General features: G+C 41.7%; 1 protein-coding gene across 1 annotated transcript in view; it reads right to left on the bottom strand.

The window, feature by feature from the left end:
- Positions 1 to 21,963, bottom strand: part of itga9 (integrin, alpha 9) — a 425,264-nt gene that overhangs the window by 206,963 nt on the left and 196,338 nt on the right. Inside the window, exons 16-17 of the mRNA XM_073052451.1 lie at positions 13,094 to 13,246; positions 953 to 1,029 (exon numbers count right to left, since the gene is read on the bottom strand). Coding sequence (XP_072908552.1) covers positions 953 to 1,029; positions 13,094 to 13,246 — 230 coding nt within the window. The remainder of the gene's footprint in view (positions 1 to 952; positions 1,030 to 13,093; positions 13,247 to 21,963) is intronic.

The raw sequence follows: 21,963 nt of genomic DNA, 5'->3' as shown, positions 1-21,963 counted from the left end.
ATAAAAATCACGAAAAGTAGAGAACTGAGAACAGATCCTTGTGGGACACCACTAGTCACAACCCTCCAATCTGAATGTACTCCCTCCACCACAACCCTCTGCTTTCTGCAGGCAAGCCAATTCTGAATCCACCTGGCCAAACTTCCCTGGATCCCATGCCTTCTGACTTTCTGAATAAGCCTACCGTGTGGAACCTTGTCAAATGCCCTACTAAAATCCATGTAGATCACATCCACTGCACTACCCTCATCTATGGTTAGAGATAACGGGTGCTTTGGAATGTGAGCTGTCCAATCAAGGGTGATTTTTCTTGCTGTGTGCCTGCACACCGAGGGAATCTAGGTCTTTTGTTCGGTGGAAGATGGAGAGAGAAAATGCCAGAATGGAGAGGTTGTAAACACCAGAAAGGAGTGGACTTGGAGTGGGGCCGGGAGTCGGTTAAGCCCAGGGAAATCGATGGAGAACCGCAGAAAGTAAGCTCCAACTTGTGCACATTAGACCGTTTCATTAAAATGGGCCCTTTTCTTTTTGTTTTACTTCACTAACCCTTTAGTCAAATTAGGAATTATAAAGCTAGATCATTTAATTGCATATTGTGTACTGTTTGATATTTCGTGGTACTGATTTGTAACAGGGGACACATCAAACAGGAGGTTTGCACCTCGAAATTTCACAGGTTTCACAGGGCCAGAGATTGTCTTCCCTAGACTTATGCAGCTGACAGAACTTGAGGGTTACACGAAAAAGTAGCCATGGTTCTAAAAATTCAAGCATGGTAATTCTATATCAAAAGATCTCCTGTATTCTATAAATAAAAGGTAATCCTCAGCAAAAGCATATCTAATAACCTATGCAAAGCTCAAATGAGAAGCTCTTTGGGGCAGTAATTATTCTGACTGCTGCTCTAATTTGTAAGTGATGCTGTGGACATCGTTTGAACCCTATCACATACCTGGACAGGAACAGCTTGCCTTGAAGTCGCAGATCAGCAGCACAGTCATCTGACATACAGTTCCTTTCAAAAACAGTCTGGAAAATGATACAGAAATTAAAGCTTAGTCAAAGCGCACACTGAGTTGCATCATTAACTGAGATGAGCTGCAATGTGAAATGGAACTGTTTAGCAGAGAAGCATCCCAAGGTGCTTTAGATGTTTTCAGATAGATTTCAATAATTTTCACTCCTGTATACCAAGTAGAGTTTTTGATATGTTAATTCCAAGCCTCACTAATTTCTAGAGCTGGTTAACATCAGGAGCAATAGATTCCTAGACCATTAGATGGAGCAGCATACTCTGTCAACACAGTGTTTAAAGCTTGCTGAAGGAGCTCACAGGAAGCCAAAATGAAGGGCCACACGTGAGGTAGGCTGCAAAAACTCTGCAGTTCAGCAAGCACAACACACCAAAAGGAGGCCATGGAAAAGCTGATGCCTGGACCAATTTAAAACGAAATTAGCTTGACCCGCCCTGAAGGTACTTCCAGAAAAGCAAGAAGTCAAATACTAAAGCACAGAAATTGTGAGACCTTGTAAGACTCTACTTTCAGGAAAGAATGCTATGTTAAACTGTTTTAAAACATTCTCTGAGACAACATAGCACTTGCCACATTTTGACCAAATTAATTATGTAATTAATCACATTATTTTGGCATGATGTAACTAGTGAATAATAGAAAAATAGAAAACTATCAATCAAGTATGGTCCATGTTGGGGGCCACAGTAGCATAATGGTTAGCGCAACACTATTATGGCTCAGGGCATTGGAGTTCAGAGGTCAATTCCGATGCCATCCTGTAAGGAGTCTGTATACGTCCTCCCTGTGGAGCGCATGGGTTTTCTCTGGATGCCCCAGTTTTCTTCAACAGTCCAAAGACATACCTGTTAAGTAAGTTAATTTATCACTGCAAACTGTCCTAGGATTAGTCTAGGGTTAATCGGGGGTTGCTGGGCAGCACAGCTCAAAGGGCTGTAAGGGCCCATTCTATACTGTATTTCAAAAACAACAATATTTCATAGTTACTTTAGTTGTATATTCAACCGAGTTTGTTTAGTTTCTTTAATCACATAGATACTTCTTCCTTCAGTTCAAGACACATAAACAAAGCAATCTTAAATTATTAGGCATTCCCACAAGATGAGATTGACTTGGTTCCTGCCCAGAGTTTTGTGGATTCTGAGGTGACTGATGAGGCCAAAATAGGAAGCACAAACTCACAAGTATCTGGAAAGGGTTCTCCACACCATGGGAAGACACAGTGACATACCTACATGTTTACTTCGGACAAATGCTCTCCACCAGGGACAGTGAAGCCCTCTGTAGGTCAAGGTCGACCGTGGATGGCACGTCCCAGCTGTCTGCGTGATACGCAAGTCAGGGCAGTATGATATGGAGAGCAAGCTTCCCCCCCCCGCTCCGCCCCCCCCCAGAAATCTGTCTTCCCATGGTGTGGAGTACCCTTTCCAAATATTTGTGAGTTTGTGGTTCTTATTTAGGCCTCATCAGTCACCTCAGAATCCACAAAACCCTGGGGAGGAACCAAGTCAATCAGATCTTGTGGGAATGGCTAAGAATTTATGACAGAGAGCGACACAGTTTGGCAGCAGCATCGCAAGAGTTGCCAATAAACACTGAGCTCAACTTAGAACTTCCTTAGGGACTCCAACCCAGAATTTTCCTCAGGGCATTCTCCCGAACCCTTCCCCATGAATGGATACAGCCGCAAGGCAGCAGAAGTTTGAGATTAGAGTTTCCCTTCTCCTCGATGAGCTGTCAACCACCACTGGTGAGCCCCATCTGCCCGAATCAGGCACAACAAGAGCTGGCAAAAATAAACATAATTTTCTGAAGACAAGCATTCAGAAGCCCAACAAAACTAAGGGCTGGTGTGAAGATAGAGGACTGGTGTACAGTGACACAGAAGTGCTCGGACTGCTGTGCAGAGACTAATAACACTGAGGACTGTGTACAGTGACCAACACCACTGTGACTGGGATACTGAGACCAGCAGCACTGAGGAGTGGTGTAGAAGCTACTAACACGGAGGATGGCATACTGAAGACTGGTGTACTGAGCTCCAACAACTCACTGACAGCCACTGTACTGAATTTTGACAGCACAGCGGGAGAGCCTATTCGAAGAGAAAGCAAAGAATAGCTAGTGGGAAGCTTTTAAGAGTAAGATATCCAGTGCCTAGGAGCAGCTTGATCTTGCTAGGGTGAAGGTAAACCTGGCAACCTTGGAAACAAATAAGGTAACAGTTTCAGTATTCCCAACTGTACCACACTGCTTTTAACCTGTAGTACACAAAGGCAGCAAAAACACTGTTAAGGTATTTAGGCTGAAAGAGAAAAAAGCTGTTAGACTCACACTATGGCAGTAATCCTATTCTGTCCAAGGTCTAGATATATTAGATTAGATTAGATAGATACTTTATTCATCCCCATGGGGAAATTCAACATTTTTTCCAATGTCCCATACACTTGTTGTAGCAAAAACTCATTACATACAATACTTAACTCAGTAATAATATGATATGCATCTAAATCACTAACTCAAAAAGCATTAATAATAGCTTTAAAAAAAAGTTCTTAAGTCCTGGCAGTTGAATTGTAAAGCCTAATGGCATTGGGGAGTATTGACCTCTTCATCCTGTCTGAGGAGCATTGCATCGACAGTAACCTGTCGCTGAAACTGCTTCTCTGTCTCTGGATGGTGCTATGTAGAGGATGTTCAGGGTTTTCCATAATTGACCGTAGCCTACTCAGCGCCCTTCGCTCAGCTACCGATGTTAAACTCTCCAGTACTTTGCCCACGACAGAGCCCGCCTTCCTTATCAGCTTATTAAGACGTGAGGCGTCCTTCTTCTTAATGCTTCCTCCCCAACACGCCACCACAAAGAAGAGGGCGCTCTCAACAACTGACCTATAGAACATCTTCAGCATCTCACTGCAGACATTGAATGACGCCAACCTTCTAAGGAAGTACAGTCGACTCTGTGCCTTCCTGCACAAGGCATCTGTGTTGGCAGTCCAGTCTAGCTTCTCGTCCAACTGTACTCCCAGATACTTGTAGGTCTTAACCTGCTCCACACATTCTCCATTAATGATCACTGGCTCCATATGAGGCCTAGATCTCCTAAAGTCCACCACCATCTCCTTGGTCTACATATGATAGGAAAATCTTATCAATGTTCCACATCGAAACTTGGCCTGTGTCTACTTAAGAAGTTTGAGAGGAGATCTCATTGAACTTGCAAAGTTTTTAACTGGATGCAATAAAGATGTTTCACTTGGATGAAGGTTCAGCGAGCAGAGCCTCAGTCTCAGAATGAGGGGCTGGAAGAAATGACAATGCACAGAGTGCTGAATCTTCAGAGATCTCCACCAAGAATTTCCTCATTCCAGTTTATTCAAAACAAAGGTGGCTATTTTTCTGAATCTAAAGGGTACCAAGAGACATGGTGCCCATGCTGGAAAACTGTGCAAGTTGAAAATCAGCCATGGTCTTGATGAATGGGAGAACAGATTTCTGGTCCACTCCAGATCCCAAGTCTTACGTTGTTGATAGTGCGCCGCAGTGTTGCCTGTTTACAGCCACCAAAAGAGGGGCAATGGAGCCGGTGCACTCCACCAGGAACGGTGTGGCGTGGCATCAAGGCTACAGTCAGTGCTGTCCCCCAGTGTTCGCTTGGAAGAAGACAGGCTGTATTGTGGTTAACTGCAGCTTCCTGCAGCATTCATGGATTGATGTTTCTGGATGTGTTTTTTTTGCATGGCTGTATTTTACTGATACCTTGCATGTGCTTGCTATCTTGTATGTGCTATGTGTGTTTTGTGCTCTGTGTGTGTCTATTGGTACTATGTTTCATATCTTGGCTCCAGAGTAACGCTGTCTCTTTTGGCTGTATCCATGGGTATTCCTGCATAGTTGAATGACAATTAAACTGGAATTGAATTGAAAAGGCATTGAGAATAGGCAAGGCACATTTGGAAGACAGGAAAACTAAAAAACAGATTCTTTTGGATTCTGCTTAATATACATCAACACCCTATTGCATTATTTTGTCTTTGGTTCTTAGCCACAGCCCTGCAGATTGAGTCTAGTTGGGTTCAGGTGTCTGGCGTCTGGCCACGGCTGGTGGGGAGCTACGTCTTGAAAGTGTATGAAGAGATATGACAGTTTTGTGATGCCAGGGAAGAGGCGAAGGAAACCAGAAGCAGATTTAACATTTCAGGTCAACAGTTACATGTTTCTGAAGAAAATTCAACAATGCGAAAGGTTAACTAAGTCTTTTTTTCTCCACAAATGCTGCCAGCATTTTTTGTTTTAATACAGCTTTCTAGAACTTGAAGTCTTGTGCTTTTGGATTGGGATATCTTTGATTTTAAGATGGCATAAAAAGCTATGGCGAACTGGGTGGATAAGATTAGCAGAGAGATCCAACAGCTAGGAAAGCAGTTCTGCAAAGCTTCATGAAGAGCATGACAAGGCACAGAAGTAGTCATTGGTCATCTACTGCAATATGTAAGCCCCCAGTTGTGAGGACTACTTGTACCACTGGGTCCAGACCTCCAAGGTCGAGAGAGCAGAACCATCTCAGTGCTACTGCTTTTCCACTTCTTAAAACTCTCCTGTGCAGGTTTCTTCTCATTTTCAAATACGATGGACAACAAACATTAACCTTTATAATTTCTCCTCAATACTGTGCCAATGTGTATGGGAAGTTCTTGTTGAATTTAATTATACTATTGATCTGTATATACTATATTATATAGTACTATCTGTATATATAGTACTATCTGTATATACTGTATATATCTGTATTATACTAAAGCAATAGTAGCATTCAGAATAATACTTAACTTTTATCTCATTACCTAGCACTGATTCCAAAGTATTAAAGGGTCTTTTAAATTTATCTCGCTTGATATTAGTAAAGTTCACTATCTCACTTGTTATTTTTCTTGCTGAAATTATGAGATGGACACAATATTAAAACAGTTTTTAATCACCATGCTGGATTTCCAGTGTCCTAAGGGTGTAAGAGCATCTGGAGACCATATGTAAGTATTAATTGCCTTTCAAAAATGTGAAAGTTTTTTCCAATTTGAATTTTTTCAACAAAAGTATGGAGATAGTTGCTGAAAATAACTTCAGTGAGTGCTGAAGAAGTTTTGGAAAATTGAGAGATTAAGGAAATCAAGTACTATTTTAGATGACCAGATCTCAGAGTTATTCATGAACTGTTCATTCTCGAAAATAAGAAATGCAGCTGTTTTGTATTACAAATTCTGTCCAAACAACACTGTTCCTAGGCAAAGAACCTCTGTTAGTTGTTTGAAGTCTGGTGAGAGCCGAGTCAGAAAAATTTAAAGAAGAATGTTTCAAGCATCAGCATCTTATGGTAAAACATTAAAAAACATGACTGTACCTGATCATCTTCCATCTTTCAGCAGTCCCTCGTGTCACTATTCTATACTGCAACTTAGACACCAATGTGAAATGAACTTATTTTAATAACCTCGAGATACAGAAAACGGTATCAAATCCCCTCCAATGTGATTTCCCAACAGATAGGAGTTATACCACAGAAAAATGCAATAGAAATCAGGAGTGATAGAATTTCAAATAATCCCAAGAGCTTGTCGGAATTTCAGTGACATTTTGAAACCTTGAATGGAACTTTTTTTAATGCTTTGGAAATGCAGACACATTTGCAATCATATGAATGTCACTTTTAGTAATATTTTAAAGCCTTGAGTGGAATTTTCTTTTAATGTTTTAAAATGCAGACACATTTGTAATCTTAGCATTATAGCTTGCTGTGGGAATGGTAGATCATACCAAAAATGTGCATTTTTAGTACGACTCTTTAACATTATTAAATGCCCCAAGGTGCTTCACAGGAGTGCATCTTGGATCAAGTAACTGAGCTTGTATCAGAGTTGTAAATGTGGAATTCCAAAGTGCTGCCCACAAATTTTGGTAATTGTTTAGAAACAGGCCAAACTCTATATATTGTATTCTCAGGCCTTTAAATCTTTTCAGCCTTTCTCAGCCAACAATGGTGGCTTTGTAATCAGCGTCATCAAAGGTGCTGATTCTTCGATCTGATACCCTAAGAATCAAGCGCTTCTTTAATAGTTTATTCCTCTATCAGAGTATCCCACATTGAGATTAATAAATCAGTCAAGAATCAATAGAATAGATACATTGTCCTTAATCTTCCCTAATACTTGTTTTATTTTCTTCCTTCATCCATTTCTGCAACAGACCCTAAGTTGTTCTGAGCACTGGTGCCAAGACCTTAGAGAAAGGGAACAGATCACAATAAAGTTGGATAGTTTGGAAATATGAGGATATTTTAGTTATAAACTGGATCAGAAAAGAGACAGAGTATGAACTTAGGCCAGAATGCATCGAACTACAGAAATAAATTACACGCCTTAGCTTTAGATATGCTGGAAGGGTGTAGACATGGAGAATACTTGTTTTCAGGTCTCCAGAGGCTTAAGGGAATTCTAATCTAACACGTAATTTATCTGAGGGGATAAGGCTATGAAGCAGTAAGAGGTCACTGAAACTGAAAAAGAGGAGTGAGGTTGAATCACATGTTTTTATTTATCCCATGTGGATGAGGGCCATGGCAAGGGAAGATGCAGGAAAGATGAATTTCCGATGCTGGTGTCTAAGAAATCAAACCTTCACTAAGACTGTGTCTTTTGACCTTATAATAAAGCAAGCTCTAGTTTCAACCAACTTACTACTATATAAAGCTCAAAGTTCAAAGTGAATGTGATTATCAAAGTACGTATCTGTCACCATGTACAACTATGAGATTCACTTCCTTGTTGGCATAATCGGCAAATCTACAGAATAGCAACTATAACAGAATCAATGAACAATTAACCAGAGTGCAGAAAACAACAAACTGTGCAAATGCAAATATACATAAATAGCAATAAGTAATGAGAACATCAGATAATGAGATAAAGAGTCCTTCAAGTGAGATCATTGTGGTGCGGGATTAAACCCTTTGTCACCTCCAGATCTGACTATTCCAATGCATTTATTGCAGGCCATGAGTATCCAATCCCAATCAGAAACGCTGCTGCCTTTGTCCTAATTCACAACTCGTCTTCCAATTCACATCTGTCCTGTCTATCCTTGCTGAACCACATGGCTTCTGTTTTAGGTGACACTACCATTTAAACATTTTCATCAATGTTTTCAAGCAACTCCATGACTGCCCTCACCTTCCTATTTCTATAATCTCCTGCAGCCCAGCAAACCTCAGATGCTCCTCATTCCTTCATTCAGCTCACTTTTCTCCCCCAAATGTAATGGCTCTTACTCTCTTTCCTCCTCTGAAATGAGTCAGAAACCACCGTCTCTGACCATGGTGTTAATCATTTTCCCTTTACATGTAGAAATCAAATTTTATTCCATTATACACCATAAGACCATAAGATCAGAATTACGCTATTTGGCTCATTGAGTCTGCTCTGCCATTCAATCATGGCTGATTATTTTCTCCCCTCCTCAGCCTTCTCCCAATAACCTTTGATGCTATGTCCAATCAAGAAACTATGAAGCTCTGCCTTAAACACACCCAATGACCCGGCCACCACAGCTACCTGTGCTATGATTCCCCCACCATGGGAAACATCCTTTCCACATCTACTCTGTCTCGGCCTGTCAACATTCTAAAGGTTTCAGTGGATCCCTCTCATCCTAATAATTTCCAGCGAGTACAGACCCACAGCCATCAAATGTTCCTTGTATGATAACCCTTTCATTCCCGGAATCATTCTTGTGAACCTCCACTGAACCCTCTCCAATGCCAGCACATCTTTTCTTAGATGAGGAGCCCAAAACTGTTCACAATACGCAAGGTGAGGCCTCACCAGTGCCTAATAAAGCCTCAGCATCACATCCTTGCTCTTGTTTTCTAGACCACTTAAAATGAATGTTAACATTACATTTGCCTTCCTTACCACCAACTCTACTAGCAAGTTAAACTTTAGGGTGTTCTGCACAAGGACTCGCTAGCCCCTCTGCGTCTCAGATTTTTGGATTTTCTCCCCATTTAGAAAATAGTTTGCATATTTATTTCTCCTACCAAAATCCAGAAATGATACTTCTGTACAATTTACTGAGACATTTTTCTATGACAAACATTCTCTATGAACACAGGTTGCTGTATTTTAAAAGCTAAGTATTTCGACTGGATGTCATGTGAGAAATCACAGAAATATTGTAATAATCAGCACTTTCCTTTCACATTCAGTTCAGAAAGACACTGTATTTCACTAGCATTATCATCTAATTACCTATCGTGAAATCAGCCATTAGCCAAGCGTTATTATTTTAAGCACTTCAATGATTCAGTATTTTTCAATCAATGTTCAGTAATTTCATCTTGCTCGAACTGTAAAGGATTGCTTTGTGACTGGTTATTAAAGTGATACGCTTAGTAACCTTTCAACTTCTCAGATACCAGTACCTTCCTACCTACATCTGTGACACTTCAAACCTCAGGGCCAGGGAAGTTAAAGTGATCACTTCAATCACTTCCAGCTTCCTGACTGCCCCATATTCATTATGGGCTCTTCCCTTCTTTCTGGACAACAGACCTAACCAGCTTCCCACAACCACCACCCCCCACACTCACCAATTTCTCTTTTAGCTCCTCCCACTTTCTCCAAACCCAAGCTGTAACCATTGGTACCTGCAGAGACCCCAGCTATCCCTGCCTTTTCATCAGCTATGTGAAACATTCAGTGTTCCAAACCTAACTGGTAACACTCCCCAGCACTTTCTGCTCTATATTGATGACTGTATTGGTGCTGTTTCCACACAACTTTGCCTCCAACTTCTACCGTCCCCTCACTTTTGCTTGGGCCATCTTTTGACAGCTATCTCCCCCCCTGTAATTCATAAAAGTGCTATTACCTTTTCTCAGTTCCTCCATCTCCACCATATCTCTTCCCTGTGTGAGGCAATCCATTCTAAAGATGTCCTTCATTTTCAAAGAACACTATTTCCCTTCCACCACTATCAATGCTGCCCTCACATGCACGTTCTTCATTTTATGCACATCTTCCCTCACCCCAACCTCCTGCCACCATAACGGGGATAAAGTTCCTCTTTGTCTTTAGCTACCACCCCACACGCCTCCAAAATATCATTCCCTATAAGTTCTGCCATCTACAACGGGATCCTACCACTAAGCACATCTTTACCTCTCCCACCTCCAATCTCCACTTTAATAGGGAATCACTCTTTTTTCGTGTCCACTAGTCCCTCCCCACTGATCTCCCTCCTGCTTCTTATTCCTGCAGGCATGACAAGTGCTACGCCTGCACCTACACCTCTTCCCTCATCACTATTCAGGGCCCCAAACAGTCCTTCCAGGTGAGGTGACAGTTCACTTGTGGGTATGTCAAGGTTATTATACTCATGGTTGAGACTCAGTACAACCCAATGTAGATTTGGGGACAGCTTTACCAAGCTGCTGAGCTGTAAAAATGGGATTTCCCAGTGGCAATTCACTTCAATTTGGCTTCCTACGCTGACACGTCAGTCCATCTACTGTCAATAGACAACAGACAGTAGGTGTAGGAGTAGGCCATTCGGCCCTTCTAACCAGCACCACCATTCACTGTGATCATGGCTGATCATACACAATCAGTACCCCGTTCCTGCCCTCTCCCCATATCCCTTGACCCCGCTATCTATAAGAGCTCTATCTAACTCTCTCTTGAATGCATCCAGAGACTTGGCCTCCACTGCCTTCTGGGGCAGAGCATTCCACATATCCACCGCTCTCTGGGTGAAAAAGTTTTTCCGCATCTCTGTTCTAAATGGCCTACCCCTTATTCTTAAACTGTGGCCTGTAGTTCTGGACTCACCCATCAGCGGGAACATGCTTCCTGCCTCCAGTGTGTCCAATCCCTTAATAATCTTATATGTTTCAATCAGATCCCCCCTCATCCTTCTAAATTCTAGTGTATACAAGCCCAGTCGCTCCAATCTTTCAACATATGACAGTCCCACCATTCCGGGAATTAACCTTGTGAACCTACGCTGCACTCCCTCAATAGCAAGAACGTCCTTCCTCAAATTTGGAGACCAAAACTGCACACAATACTCCAGGTGGGGTCTCACCGGGGCCCTGTACAGCTGCAGAAGGACCTCTTTACTCCTATACTCAATTCCTCTTGTTATAAAAGCCAGCATGCCATTAGCTTTCTTCACTGCCTGCTGTACCTGCATGCTTGCTTTCATTAACTGGTGTACAAGAACACCTAGATCTCGTTGTGCTTCCCCTTTTCCTAACTTGACTCCATTTAGATAGTAATCTGCCTTCCTGTTCTTGCCACCAAAGTGGATAACCTCACATTTATCCACACTAAACTGCATCTGCCATACATTTGCCCACTCACCCAACCTGTCCAAGTCACCCTGCATTCTCATAACATCTTCCTGACATTTCACACTGCCACCCAGCTTTGTGTCATCAGCAAATTTGCTAATGTTACTTTTAATCCCTTCATCTAAATCATTAATGTATATTGTAAACAGTTGCGGTCCCAGCACCAAACCTTGCGGTACCCCACTGGTCACAGCCTGCCATTCCGAAAGGGACTCGTTAATCGCTACTCTTTGTTTCCTGTCAGCCAGCCAATTTTCAATCCATGTCAGTACTCTGCCCCCAATACCATGTGCCCTAATTTTGCCCACTAATCTCCTATGTGGGACTTTATCAAAAACTTTCTGGAAGTCCAGGTGCACTACATCCACTGGTTCTCCCTTCTCCATTTTCATAGTTACATCCTCAAAAAACTCCAGAAGATTAGTCAAGCATGATTTTCCCTTCATAAATCCATGCTGACTCGGACTGATCCTTCTACTGCTGTCCAAATGTGTCAAAATTTCCTCTTTTATAATTGACTCCAGCATCTTTCCCACCACTGTCATAATGAAACGACACGCAGGTTGGAGGAACATCTGTAGATTTTCTTGTTTCCATCTGGACAGCCTCCAACTGATAGCATAAACATCAATTTCTCCACCCCCTTCCCTCTCATCATTCCCATTTTGGCTTCTTTCTCATCCCTTCTCTTCTCGCCTGCCCATCACTTTACACTGGTGCCCCTCCTCCTTGCCTTTCTTCCATGGTGCACTAGCCTCTCCTATCAGATTCCTTCTTTTTAAGCCCTTTAACTCTTCCACCTATCAGATCCCAGATTTTTAGTTCACCTCCTCCCCAACCCACCCACCTTCCTCCTTACCTAGTTTCAACAATCACCTGCCAGTCTGTACTCCTCCACTCCCCCCCCCCCCCCCTCCACCACCTTCTTACTCTGGTTTCCTTTCCAGTCCTGATGAAGGGTCTCAGCCCAAAATGAAGGTTGTTTATACCCCTTCATGGATGTTGCCTGATATGCTGAGTTCTTCCAGCACTTTGCCTATATTGCTCAAGATGTCAAGCATCTGCAGAATTTCTTGCATTTCTCAAATACTGTCAACTTCTAAACAATACCCTCTGAGCAATATTTGTAAATTTTTAATGCAACCATTGGAGAATAGAACTTCAGTTAAAGAACCATCAAGTTACAGACACTGCCTGTGGGATGACCTTGCATCCGTTTTAAGAGATCACAGCATCAAAGAAATGCAGTGCAAGATAGGATTTGTGGCCCAATCTGCACCATTTCTGACTCACCTAAACACCAGGGACAATTTATAGTGGCCAATTAACCTACCATCCGGATATTTTGGGATGTGGGAGGAAGCCAGAGCACCCAGAGGAAACCCACTGAGTCACAGGAAGAACATCCTCAAGACTGCAGCTGAGATGAGGATTGAACCTGAATATCCAAAACCTATGAGGCATGAATGTAACTTCCAGTGTCACTGTTAGATATACAAATGCAATCATAGCCTTTAACAGTTTATACTGGATGGGTGCATGTTCACAGTGCAAGCCTATGCAGAACTTAATGTTTTCTTTTGGAAAACTACAGCAATGGGTTAAGAAAAAAAAACATGGAATATGCTATTTGTTGTACAATCTTAAATTTCACCTGGTTTCGATGAGCAAGTTTATGACCTTTCTTCCAGCGTAGGATTGGTTGCAAAGCTGGAAGATCCTTCAGAGTCTTGTCACCAATTTTGTGCTTGCCCAATCTGTATGATACTTCAAAGACAATTGGTGCAATCACATCCTTCACCTCTCGCTGTAAATGAAAACAAAGAGCTTATTTAAATTTAAAGCATCACCAAAAACTTCTAAAGAGACAATCTAAATCTAAAAGCAGGGGCACATGTAGCTCAATAAACAGTAAGAACTGATTCTCGGCCTTCGTCCATCAGAAACTAATAGCGTTTGGATTACCAGTAATACAAGGCATGAAGTGTCTTTGGTAATAAAGATACTTCTTATTTTGCGAATGAGGCTTAATCATCTCTTTACATTTTCAGGCATATTTTTATTCTGAATATCTTTACAAGTAATTTGTCCGCACTGCTGAAATGACTATCCTGACCAGGAATTAAAAATTGCATTTCTACGTGTAGCTCTGTGGCCTCCTACGCATCCAAATATGATGTTTAGTGGTCAGGAAGATGCTCCAAGTTTAGTAAACCACAAAAGGGAAAGTGCTTTGATCTAAGGTGTTGAGTAATTTCAACCAAACAGCTGTACCTGGTTCTTAAAAAAAAGTAAACTTCCTTTCTTTGATGGACCAGCCCCTTCTGCGGCATCAGCAGAGACTTTTGACAAGTAAATAGGCTTCTGGGGCAGCTATCCAGACCTGTGCAGCCTGCTGCTGTGTAGCTTCAGCGTTTGCCTCTATACTGTTAAGTACTTTGAAGAGAACGCAGAAGTTCAGACATTAGCCCTGAATCAACAGCCTGATGGTTGAGGGGTTAAAACAGTTCCTGAACCTGGTGGCATAGATCCTGAGGCCCCTGTACTTCCTTCCTCATGGCAGCAAGAAGAGAGCACGCCATGGATGGAGGGGGTCTTCTGGAAGAGCCTATCACTTAGTAGATTGCATAAGTTTATCAGAACAACATTCTTTGCGCATAATATCTAAACACACCACAACCTTGGTTACTAACAAATCTCTGCTCCAAGAACAACCTAACTTCCCTAACTTATGTTTGCAGCTGAAGCTGTTCAACCCTGTAATCTTTTTCTGCATCCTCACAAGGAGCCTTACACCTTTACTAATGTATAAAGACAAGAACAGGGCATGATACTCCAAGTTATTTATGTACTCAATAGTCCTTGTGGAATACTGTACACCTGCCTCCATTCTCACTACTTTTTGTCCTTCAATCATGTTTTTAATCCAATCTGTTTTAACCCTGGGCTTTAGTTTTGTTCCTTGGACTTTTATGTGGTACTTGGTTAAACACTTTCTGAAAATCCATGGGGACAACATGCATTGTATTTCCTTCATTAACCTTCCTCACTACTTCAAGAAACAACTGAAAAATGGTCTAATATTTACAGATTGATTCTGGCCCTCCTTAATTAATTCACATTTCTCCAATTGCCTTACAAGTTATTATCTGATTGCCATTCTATGAAACTTCTTGAGCCCCTCAATTTAATAGCCTCCTTCTTGTTAGAAGGATTCATCCTCTTTTTTAAAAATTGTCATATTTTCTAAATCCTTTGCCTTCTAAAGAGCCTTGTTTGGGTTCCCTTTTAACCTTGTGTTGCCTTGGCAATCAAATCCATCTTCCTGAATGTGGCTGATATCCCTTGAAATCTTTTCTATCCATGTACCTGTCTAAGTGCTATTTAAATGTGGTTAATGTTCCTTCCTCATCTACTTCCTCTGGTAGCTTATTATATTTACCGACCATACCATCCTCAGTGCAAAGAAGGCCTCCTTGCAGGTTTCTATTAAATCTCACCCCTCTCAACTTAAACCTGTAGTTTTACATTCCCTGTGCACATTTAGCCTATCTGTGCACTTCCTTTTATACAGCTCTATAAGATAACTCCTCATTCGCCTATGTCCCAATGAAAAATGTCACAACCTGCTCAAACTGTCCCTATTACCCAATCCCTCAGTCACAAATTCTTGTGCTCAGTGCCCTGACTGAAGGCAAGAATGCCAAAGTTTTTTACTCACCACTACATCCACCTTCAAGGAAAGTGTAAATGAGTAAAAAGCTTGGCATAGACACATTGAGCCCAATGACCCACTTCGGTGCAGTAAAACTCTGTGACTCTAAATAAATAAGCACGTTCTTTAAAATGACTGGAAAACTGTTAATAAATTACCAACAAATTACATAATTATCTCTTCAAATTGTTATACATCTCATTCTAGATCTTCGTCTTTCACACATTCCAGTAGTCTAATTTTCCTTCATCTTCACACCAGAAGCTGTCAATATATTGGATTAAATGATCATCAAACCAATAAGCAGACTGTATCTCATCCCAAACACTTACGTCTTTCACATACTCCATTAGTCTAATTTCTCCGGATTTCCGCACCAGGATCTTTCAATGTTTTGAGATCAAATGATAATTAAACCAATGAGCTTGACGTATTCGAAGTATGAAAATCTAGATTTTAGTTTGCTGTTCCACTGGAGTCAAACCCTACAAGCAGGGTTGCCGGACCCCTTGCTTAATAGTATAGGTCCATGGTGTAAGGAATGTCAGGAACCCCTGCCCTACTTCATAATCGCAAAATCTATACAAGTTCATGTTTCATTCACTCAATCAATGAATAACCTCTGCATAATGGTTTTAAATTAGATTTTATTGAAAGCTGTTAGCTTTCAGGATCTGATATAAGTTAGGAGTGTAAAGTTCAAATTCTAATTCATTATCTAATTAAAGACAGCTTTCAACTCCAAAGCTGTTTAACTTAAACTATGGATTTAACCAAGTAATTCTATTAATTACAAAAATGTAATAAAGCAAAGTATTATCTACAAGGAGATACTGGAGTAGAAATTTACCTCAGTCATGTTAACATAGTCGTGCTCAATTTCAATGGAAGAATACTTTTTAGCCAGAGAACAATGTTCATTCTACAACCATGTGCTTACTGAACATATCCTCAAGGTCATGCTCCTACTTTATCAAGATTAATTCTGAAATTCAGATGCATATCCCACAATCCTGAGATTGCCATGCCACTATAGTCCAACCTTTTTGGCTTCCAAGTCCGTACACATCTGCAATCTCTTGTCACTTAGTATGATTGTTCCAAAATGCAGGATTTGATAGATAACTACATATCTAATATCTACATTATTCCAGTAAATTTAAGATAAACTCAAAGGGTTAGTCTTTAAAACTACCATCGTTTGAAAAAGGTACAACTACTGATTTAGATGGAGCTTATAGCTAGTGCTCTCAGTGAAAGAAGTTGAAAGAAGCATGAGTGGAAAACACAGCCAATTTAAGAACAACAGCCACAAGCTGAATACAATACCCACCCAAATGATCCATTAATCTTTACATCAGGGAAGGACACAAGGTGTACACTTACACTCATTTTGAAGAAATTGCAAGTTAAAATGTGTGCACAGACAGTAAAGCACATTCTTTATCAATCACACTCAAGGATATCACTGTGACACACACAGTCCTGAAGAAGGGTCACAGTCTGAAATGCTGCTTGGCTGCTGAGGTCCACCAGCATTTTGTATGTGCTGCTTTGGATTTCCAGCATTTGCAGATTTTTCTTGTGTTTAGGATAGAGCCTCAGAATGCAGTCATGAATAGCCATGAATGGGTTAAACTAATTCTTCAATAGGTTTGATAATTGCCCTCCTGTTCACACCCCCCTCAGCACACCAGACCAGGTGCAAAGGCATCCATTGCTCCCTTGGCACCAATGCTTCCCCTCCTCCATCCTCTCCCTAGAATTCAACATGTGGATGAACAACACAGGCTACCACTGTCTACGTCCCCTCCCTGCCCTGCAACTATCATCCACACCTCTACATACCACCTGCTATCATCCCAATCTTCACCTCCCCCAGCCCCCACCTTCCATCAACTCCCCAGTCAGCATGGACTCCCCTTCACTACTGAGCCGGTGAGAAGGGTTCGGGGGAAACTCAGACACAGCTCCCCAGTCATCATGGACTCACCTTCACTACTGAGCAGGAGAGAAGGGCTCTGGGGAAACTCAGACACGGCAAACGTTGGGACCGGATAGTATGAACCCCAAGGTCCTGAAGGAGTGTGCTGGGAAGCTGTGTGGAGTTCTCCAGTGTATTTTCAATCCAAGTCACAGTCTGGAATGGGTCTGACTGTGTGAAAAACTTCATGTGTGGTCCCAGTACCCAAGAAGGGCCAACCAAAAGTCTTGAATGACTGCCATCCAGTGGCCCTGACCTCACACATCATGAAGACCCTAGAGAGGCTGGTCCGGGCTCATCTCTGATCCCTGATTTTTGACTACAGGAGGAGGAAATCAAAGGGCCTTGAGCCAGTCCTCATTGGGATGTCATAGGTAGAGAGACTCAACAACTTTAAATTTCACGGTGCTATCATTTGAGAAGATCTGTCCTGGATCTAACACATACAGAAACTGCCATTACCAAGAAGGCTCAGCAGCATCTCTGCTTTCTAAGAAGTCAGCACAGATTTAGCATGTCATCTAAAAATTTGACAAACTTCTTTGGATTTTCGGTGGACAGCATCCAATGCATCATAACCTGGTATGGAAACACCAAATACCCTTGAATGGAAAAAAAAACTACAAAAAGTAATGGATACAGCCCAGTCCATCACAGGTAAAGTCCTCCTCACCATTGATCATATCTACAAGGAGCACTGTCATAGGAAAGTAGCATCCATCATCAAGAAACCCCACCATCCAGGCCATGCTCTCTTCTTGCAGGAGCCTCAGGACCCACATCACCAAGTTCAAGAACAGTTATTACCCCTCAATCATCAGGTTCTTGGAACAGGAGAGGATAACTTCAATCATCCCAACAATGAGCTGATTCCACAACCTATGGACTCACTTTTAAGGATTCTGCAACTTGTGTACTCAATATTTATTTTTATTATTCTTGCACAGTTTGTTGTCATTTGCACACTGGTGGTTTGTCCATCTTTATTTTGTGCATGTATTTCATTGATTCAACTGTGTTTCTTTCTATTTATTGTGAATCCCCACAATAAAATGAATCTCATGGTAGTATATGCTGACTTTGATAATAAAGTTACTTTGAACTTTGAACTAAGTGTCCCCCTCCTGTGCATCATTCATATCCTCCGTTCCCCTCATATATGTATTTTGAACGCCAACCAAATTGTCCAACTCTGCTACTACACTTGATAATTCCTCAGGAACCCACCAATATCTATGTAAAATCATGGCCCTCAAGTTGCCTTTAAACTTCCTCCCATCTAACCTTAAAAAGCATGATCGTACACTGTCCTACTGATGAAAACATCCTCTTCATGTGCACTCTGTCCAGGCTTTTCAGAATCCAGGAGGATTCAATGAGATAACCCCACCCCCATCATCATCCATCTGAGCTGCATCAAATCCAGGCCCAGAGATTTCAGACTCTCCTCATATGTTAACCCTGACATTCCCAGAATGTTTCTTGTGGTCCTCTTTTGGATCATCTTCATGGCCAGCACATTCATTTTTTTGATATTGGGCTCAAAATTGCTCACAATAAAACATGCCAAATGCCATCTGAGCAATGCCTTATAAAATCTCCCTTTGTAATTTTGACTTCCAAATTTTCTTCCCATTTAGAAAATGGTGGAGAAACTCAGAAGATGAGGCAGTTTCTGTAAACAGTCACCATTTCAGGCTGAGACCATTCATCAAGTCTTCTCAGCCCAAAATGTCACCTGCTTATTCCTCTTAACAGATGCTGCCTGACCTGCTGTGTTATTCCAGTATTTTGTGTGTGTTACACTGGATTTCTAGCATCTGCCAAATCTCTTCTGTTTGGAAAATTGACTACACCTTTATTCTTCCTATTGAAGAACATAACCCCACACTTCCCTACACCATATCCCATCTGCCACTCCTTTGCCATCCCTTTGTGGATTCCCCGATCTTGGTATCATCTGCAAACTTGGCCACAATGCCCTGTCAGTTCCCTCATCTTAACACATAAGGTGAAAGGTTGCATACCAACACTGGCCCTTGCAGAACTCCACTAGTCACCAGCAGCTGAAAAGGACCCTTTTATCCCAACTCACTGAATTCTGTCAGACAGCCAATATTCCATCCATCTTGACTCTAACATCATGGGCTTTCACCTTGTTTAGCAGGATGTACAGCACTTTTTCAAAGGCCTTCTTAATATCCAAGTTATTGATGTCTACTGACTCTTTTGACAAACCTACTCAATACCTCCTCACAAATTTTCACCAGATTTGTCAAAATATCCTCATAAATCTCTAACATTTTCATAATTTTTTAATGAAACTGTACTGACTTTTCCCTATTTTACGTTGAAGTTCTAAGTATTCTGTAATTTCACCTTTAGCAAGTGTGCTAAATTTGTTTAATGTTTCAGCATGTTTTTGTATAAGTATAAAGTGAACTTTCCTCTCTTGTGGGCAGTCTAGGACCAGAGGGCACAGTATCAGAATACAAGGATTTCCCTTTAGGACAGAGAAGGAGGATCCTTTTTTAGCTAGAAGGTAGTGAATCTGTGGAATACATTGCCACAGTAATTGGGTATATTGGATGATAGGCTCTTGATTACAAAGTAATGGGGAAAAGGCAGAAGGAGAATCAGTGACCAATGGTGACCTCCCGCAGGCAGTTCACGGAACTGCTTCTTCTTCGCCTTTTCAATATACTTCTACCACGAATCTGAGTGCATTTGGAGCCTGTAATTTACATTTTGATAATGTGTTTTGAGGCCAATTGAGCAGTCCGGCGCTTTTGTTGTCTCTGAGGTTGAGAGCAAAGTTGAGAAAAGAGTGTGCGTCCTAATGGCAGAGCAGAGACATACGATCGGCTCCATTACTCACCGATTAAAGCACTGAGCAAGACTGAAATCAATGAGAACAAGTGAGCGTTTAGTATCATCTGCCTGAGGTTAACCCATCTCCCTCTCCCTTTCGCTCGCTGCTACTGGAGGGAAATGAGGGAGCCTTAGGTCTTGGGCAAGGAATGATTGGTGCAGCTTGTTTTTAAGAGGACTTTGCGGTTCATGTTACATGTGTTTCTGGTTACTCTTTTCTTATAGCTATTTTGTGGGATTGCAATAGAGGCAGCAACCCCCAACAACCCCCAATTTAACCCTAAACTAACCATGGGACAATTTACAATGACCAAACAAGCTACTACCCGATATGTCTTTGGACTGGGGGAGGAAACCAGAGCACCAGGAGAAAAGCCGCACAGACTCCTCACAGCTGACGTCAGAATTGAACCCCAAGCTGTAAAAGTGTCGCACTAACCTCTACACTATCACAGCCCCCCATTACATTATTAATGTAGTGCACCTTCCAATGCCCTCTCTAAGACAGCTTTTGTTCATATAGTTTCACATAGGCAGCACATCCCAAATCTATCCTGAAAAGTATTGGAAAATATATACATTTGACAATGCAAGTAATATTTTCTCAACTTTGTAATTACACAGCACTGAATGAAAACATCTCTGCCTTTTCACAGCAGCTAGAAATTCTGATCAGACCATAGTTCTTTAAAATGAAATATAAACCAGTTTCTACCTTCAATGAGGGAAAGACACAATTTTCTTTTCCCTGCTAGACATGCATGTAGGAAGTGTATTGTTAGATTTGACAGGAGGAGGAGAGGAAATATACGACTATGCTTGCAGTTTCCGAACAGGAAAATGTACGGAGAACTGCAGGCCTATTCTGAGGGGATTTCTGTCCATTAATAGCTGGAAATGCATCGGGCTTTCAAGTATAATTTGACAACATTTGACAGTGATTATTTATCAATCCCTGACGTATGCAGTCACACATTTTACTCTCTTAAGCAGTTAAGCAGAATTTTTAAAAACCTGAACAAATGGAATGGTCACTATTTCCCTGGAATGTTATTGATTCACGATTCTTCTAGTACACAAGTGTAAAGGAGAACAAAATAACTGTTAATCAGGATCCAATGCAGCACAAAAAAGCACAATAAGGCAAAGAAAAATAATAGAAAAAACACCACACATATAAACGTATAAGACATTTATATGGCAAACACGAGGAAATCTGCAGATGCTGGAAATTCAAGCAACACACACAAAATGCTGGTGGAACACAGCAGGCCAGGCAGCATCTATAGGAAGAGCACTGTCGACGTTTCAGGTCGAGACCCTTCGTCAGGAATAACTGAAAGAAGAGATAGTAAGAGATTAGAAAGTGGGAGGAGGAGGGGGAGACCCGAAATGATAGGAGAAGACAGGAGGGGAGGGGTGAAGCTGAGAGCCAGAAAGGTGATTGGCAAAAGGGATACAGAGCTGGAGAAGGGAAAGGATCATGGAACAGGAGGCCTCGGGAGAAAGAAAGGGGGGGTGAAGCACCAGAGGGAGATGGAGAACAGGCAAAAAGTGATGAGCAGAGACAGAAAGAAAAAAAAAGGGGAGGGGGAAAAAACTAAATATATCAGGAATGGGGTAAGAAGGGGCATTAACGGAAGTTAGAGAAGTCAATCAGGCTGGGTAGCCTCCAACCTGATGGCATGAACATTGACTTCTCTAACTTCCGTTAATCAATATGTTTATTAACCTATCTATGTTAATCAAACATAGGTGTCTGATCCCTGGTCGGCTCGCCAGCAGCGACATCTGTCCTACATCTCCGAGTACACGACGGACATCCAGCATGTCTCGGGAAAGGACAACGTCGTGGCGGACGCACTCTCCAGACCAGCTGTCCAGGCCCCGTCCCTGGGGCTGGACTATGCAGCACTGGCGGAGGCGCAGCAGGCAGATGATGAGATGCCCAGCT

The sequence above is a fragment of the Hemitrygon akajei genome, chromosome 1 (genome assembly GCF_048418815.1).
Source record: "Hemitrygon akajei chromosome 1, sHemAka1.3, whole genome shotgun sequence".
NCBI classification, from domain to species: domain Eukaryota; kingdom Metazoa; phylum Chordata; class Chondrichthyes; order Myliobatiformes; family Dasyatidae; genus Hemitrygon; species Hemitrygon akajei.
Note: the sequence above shows the minus strand (reverse complement) of the source record. Positions and strands in the feature narration are given on the sequence as shown.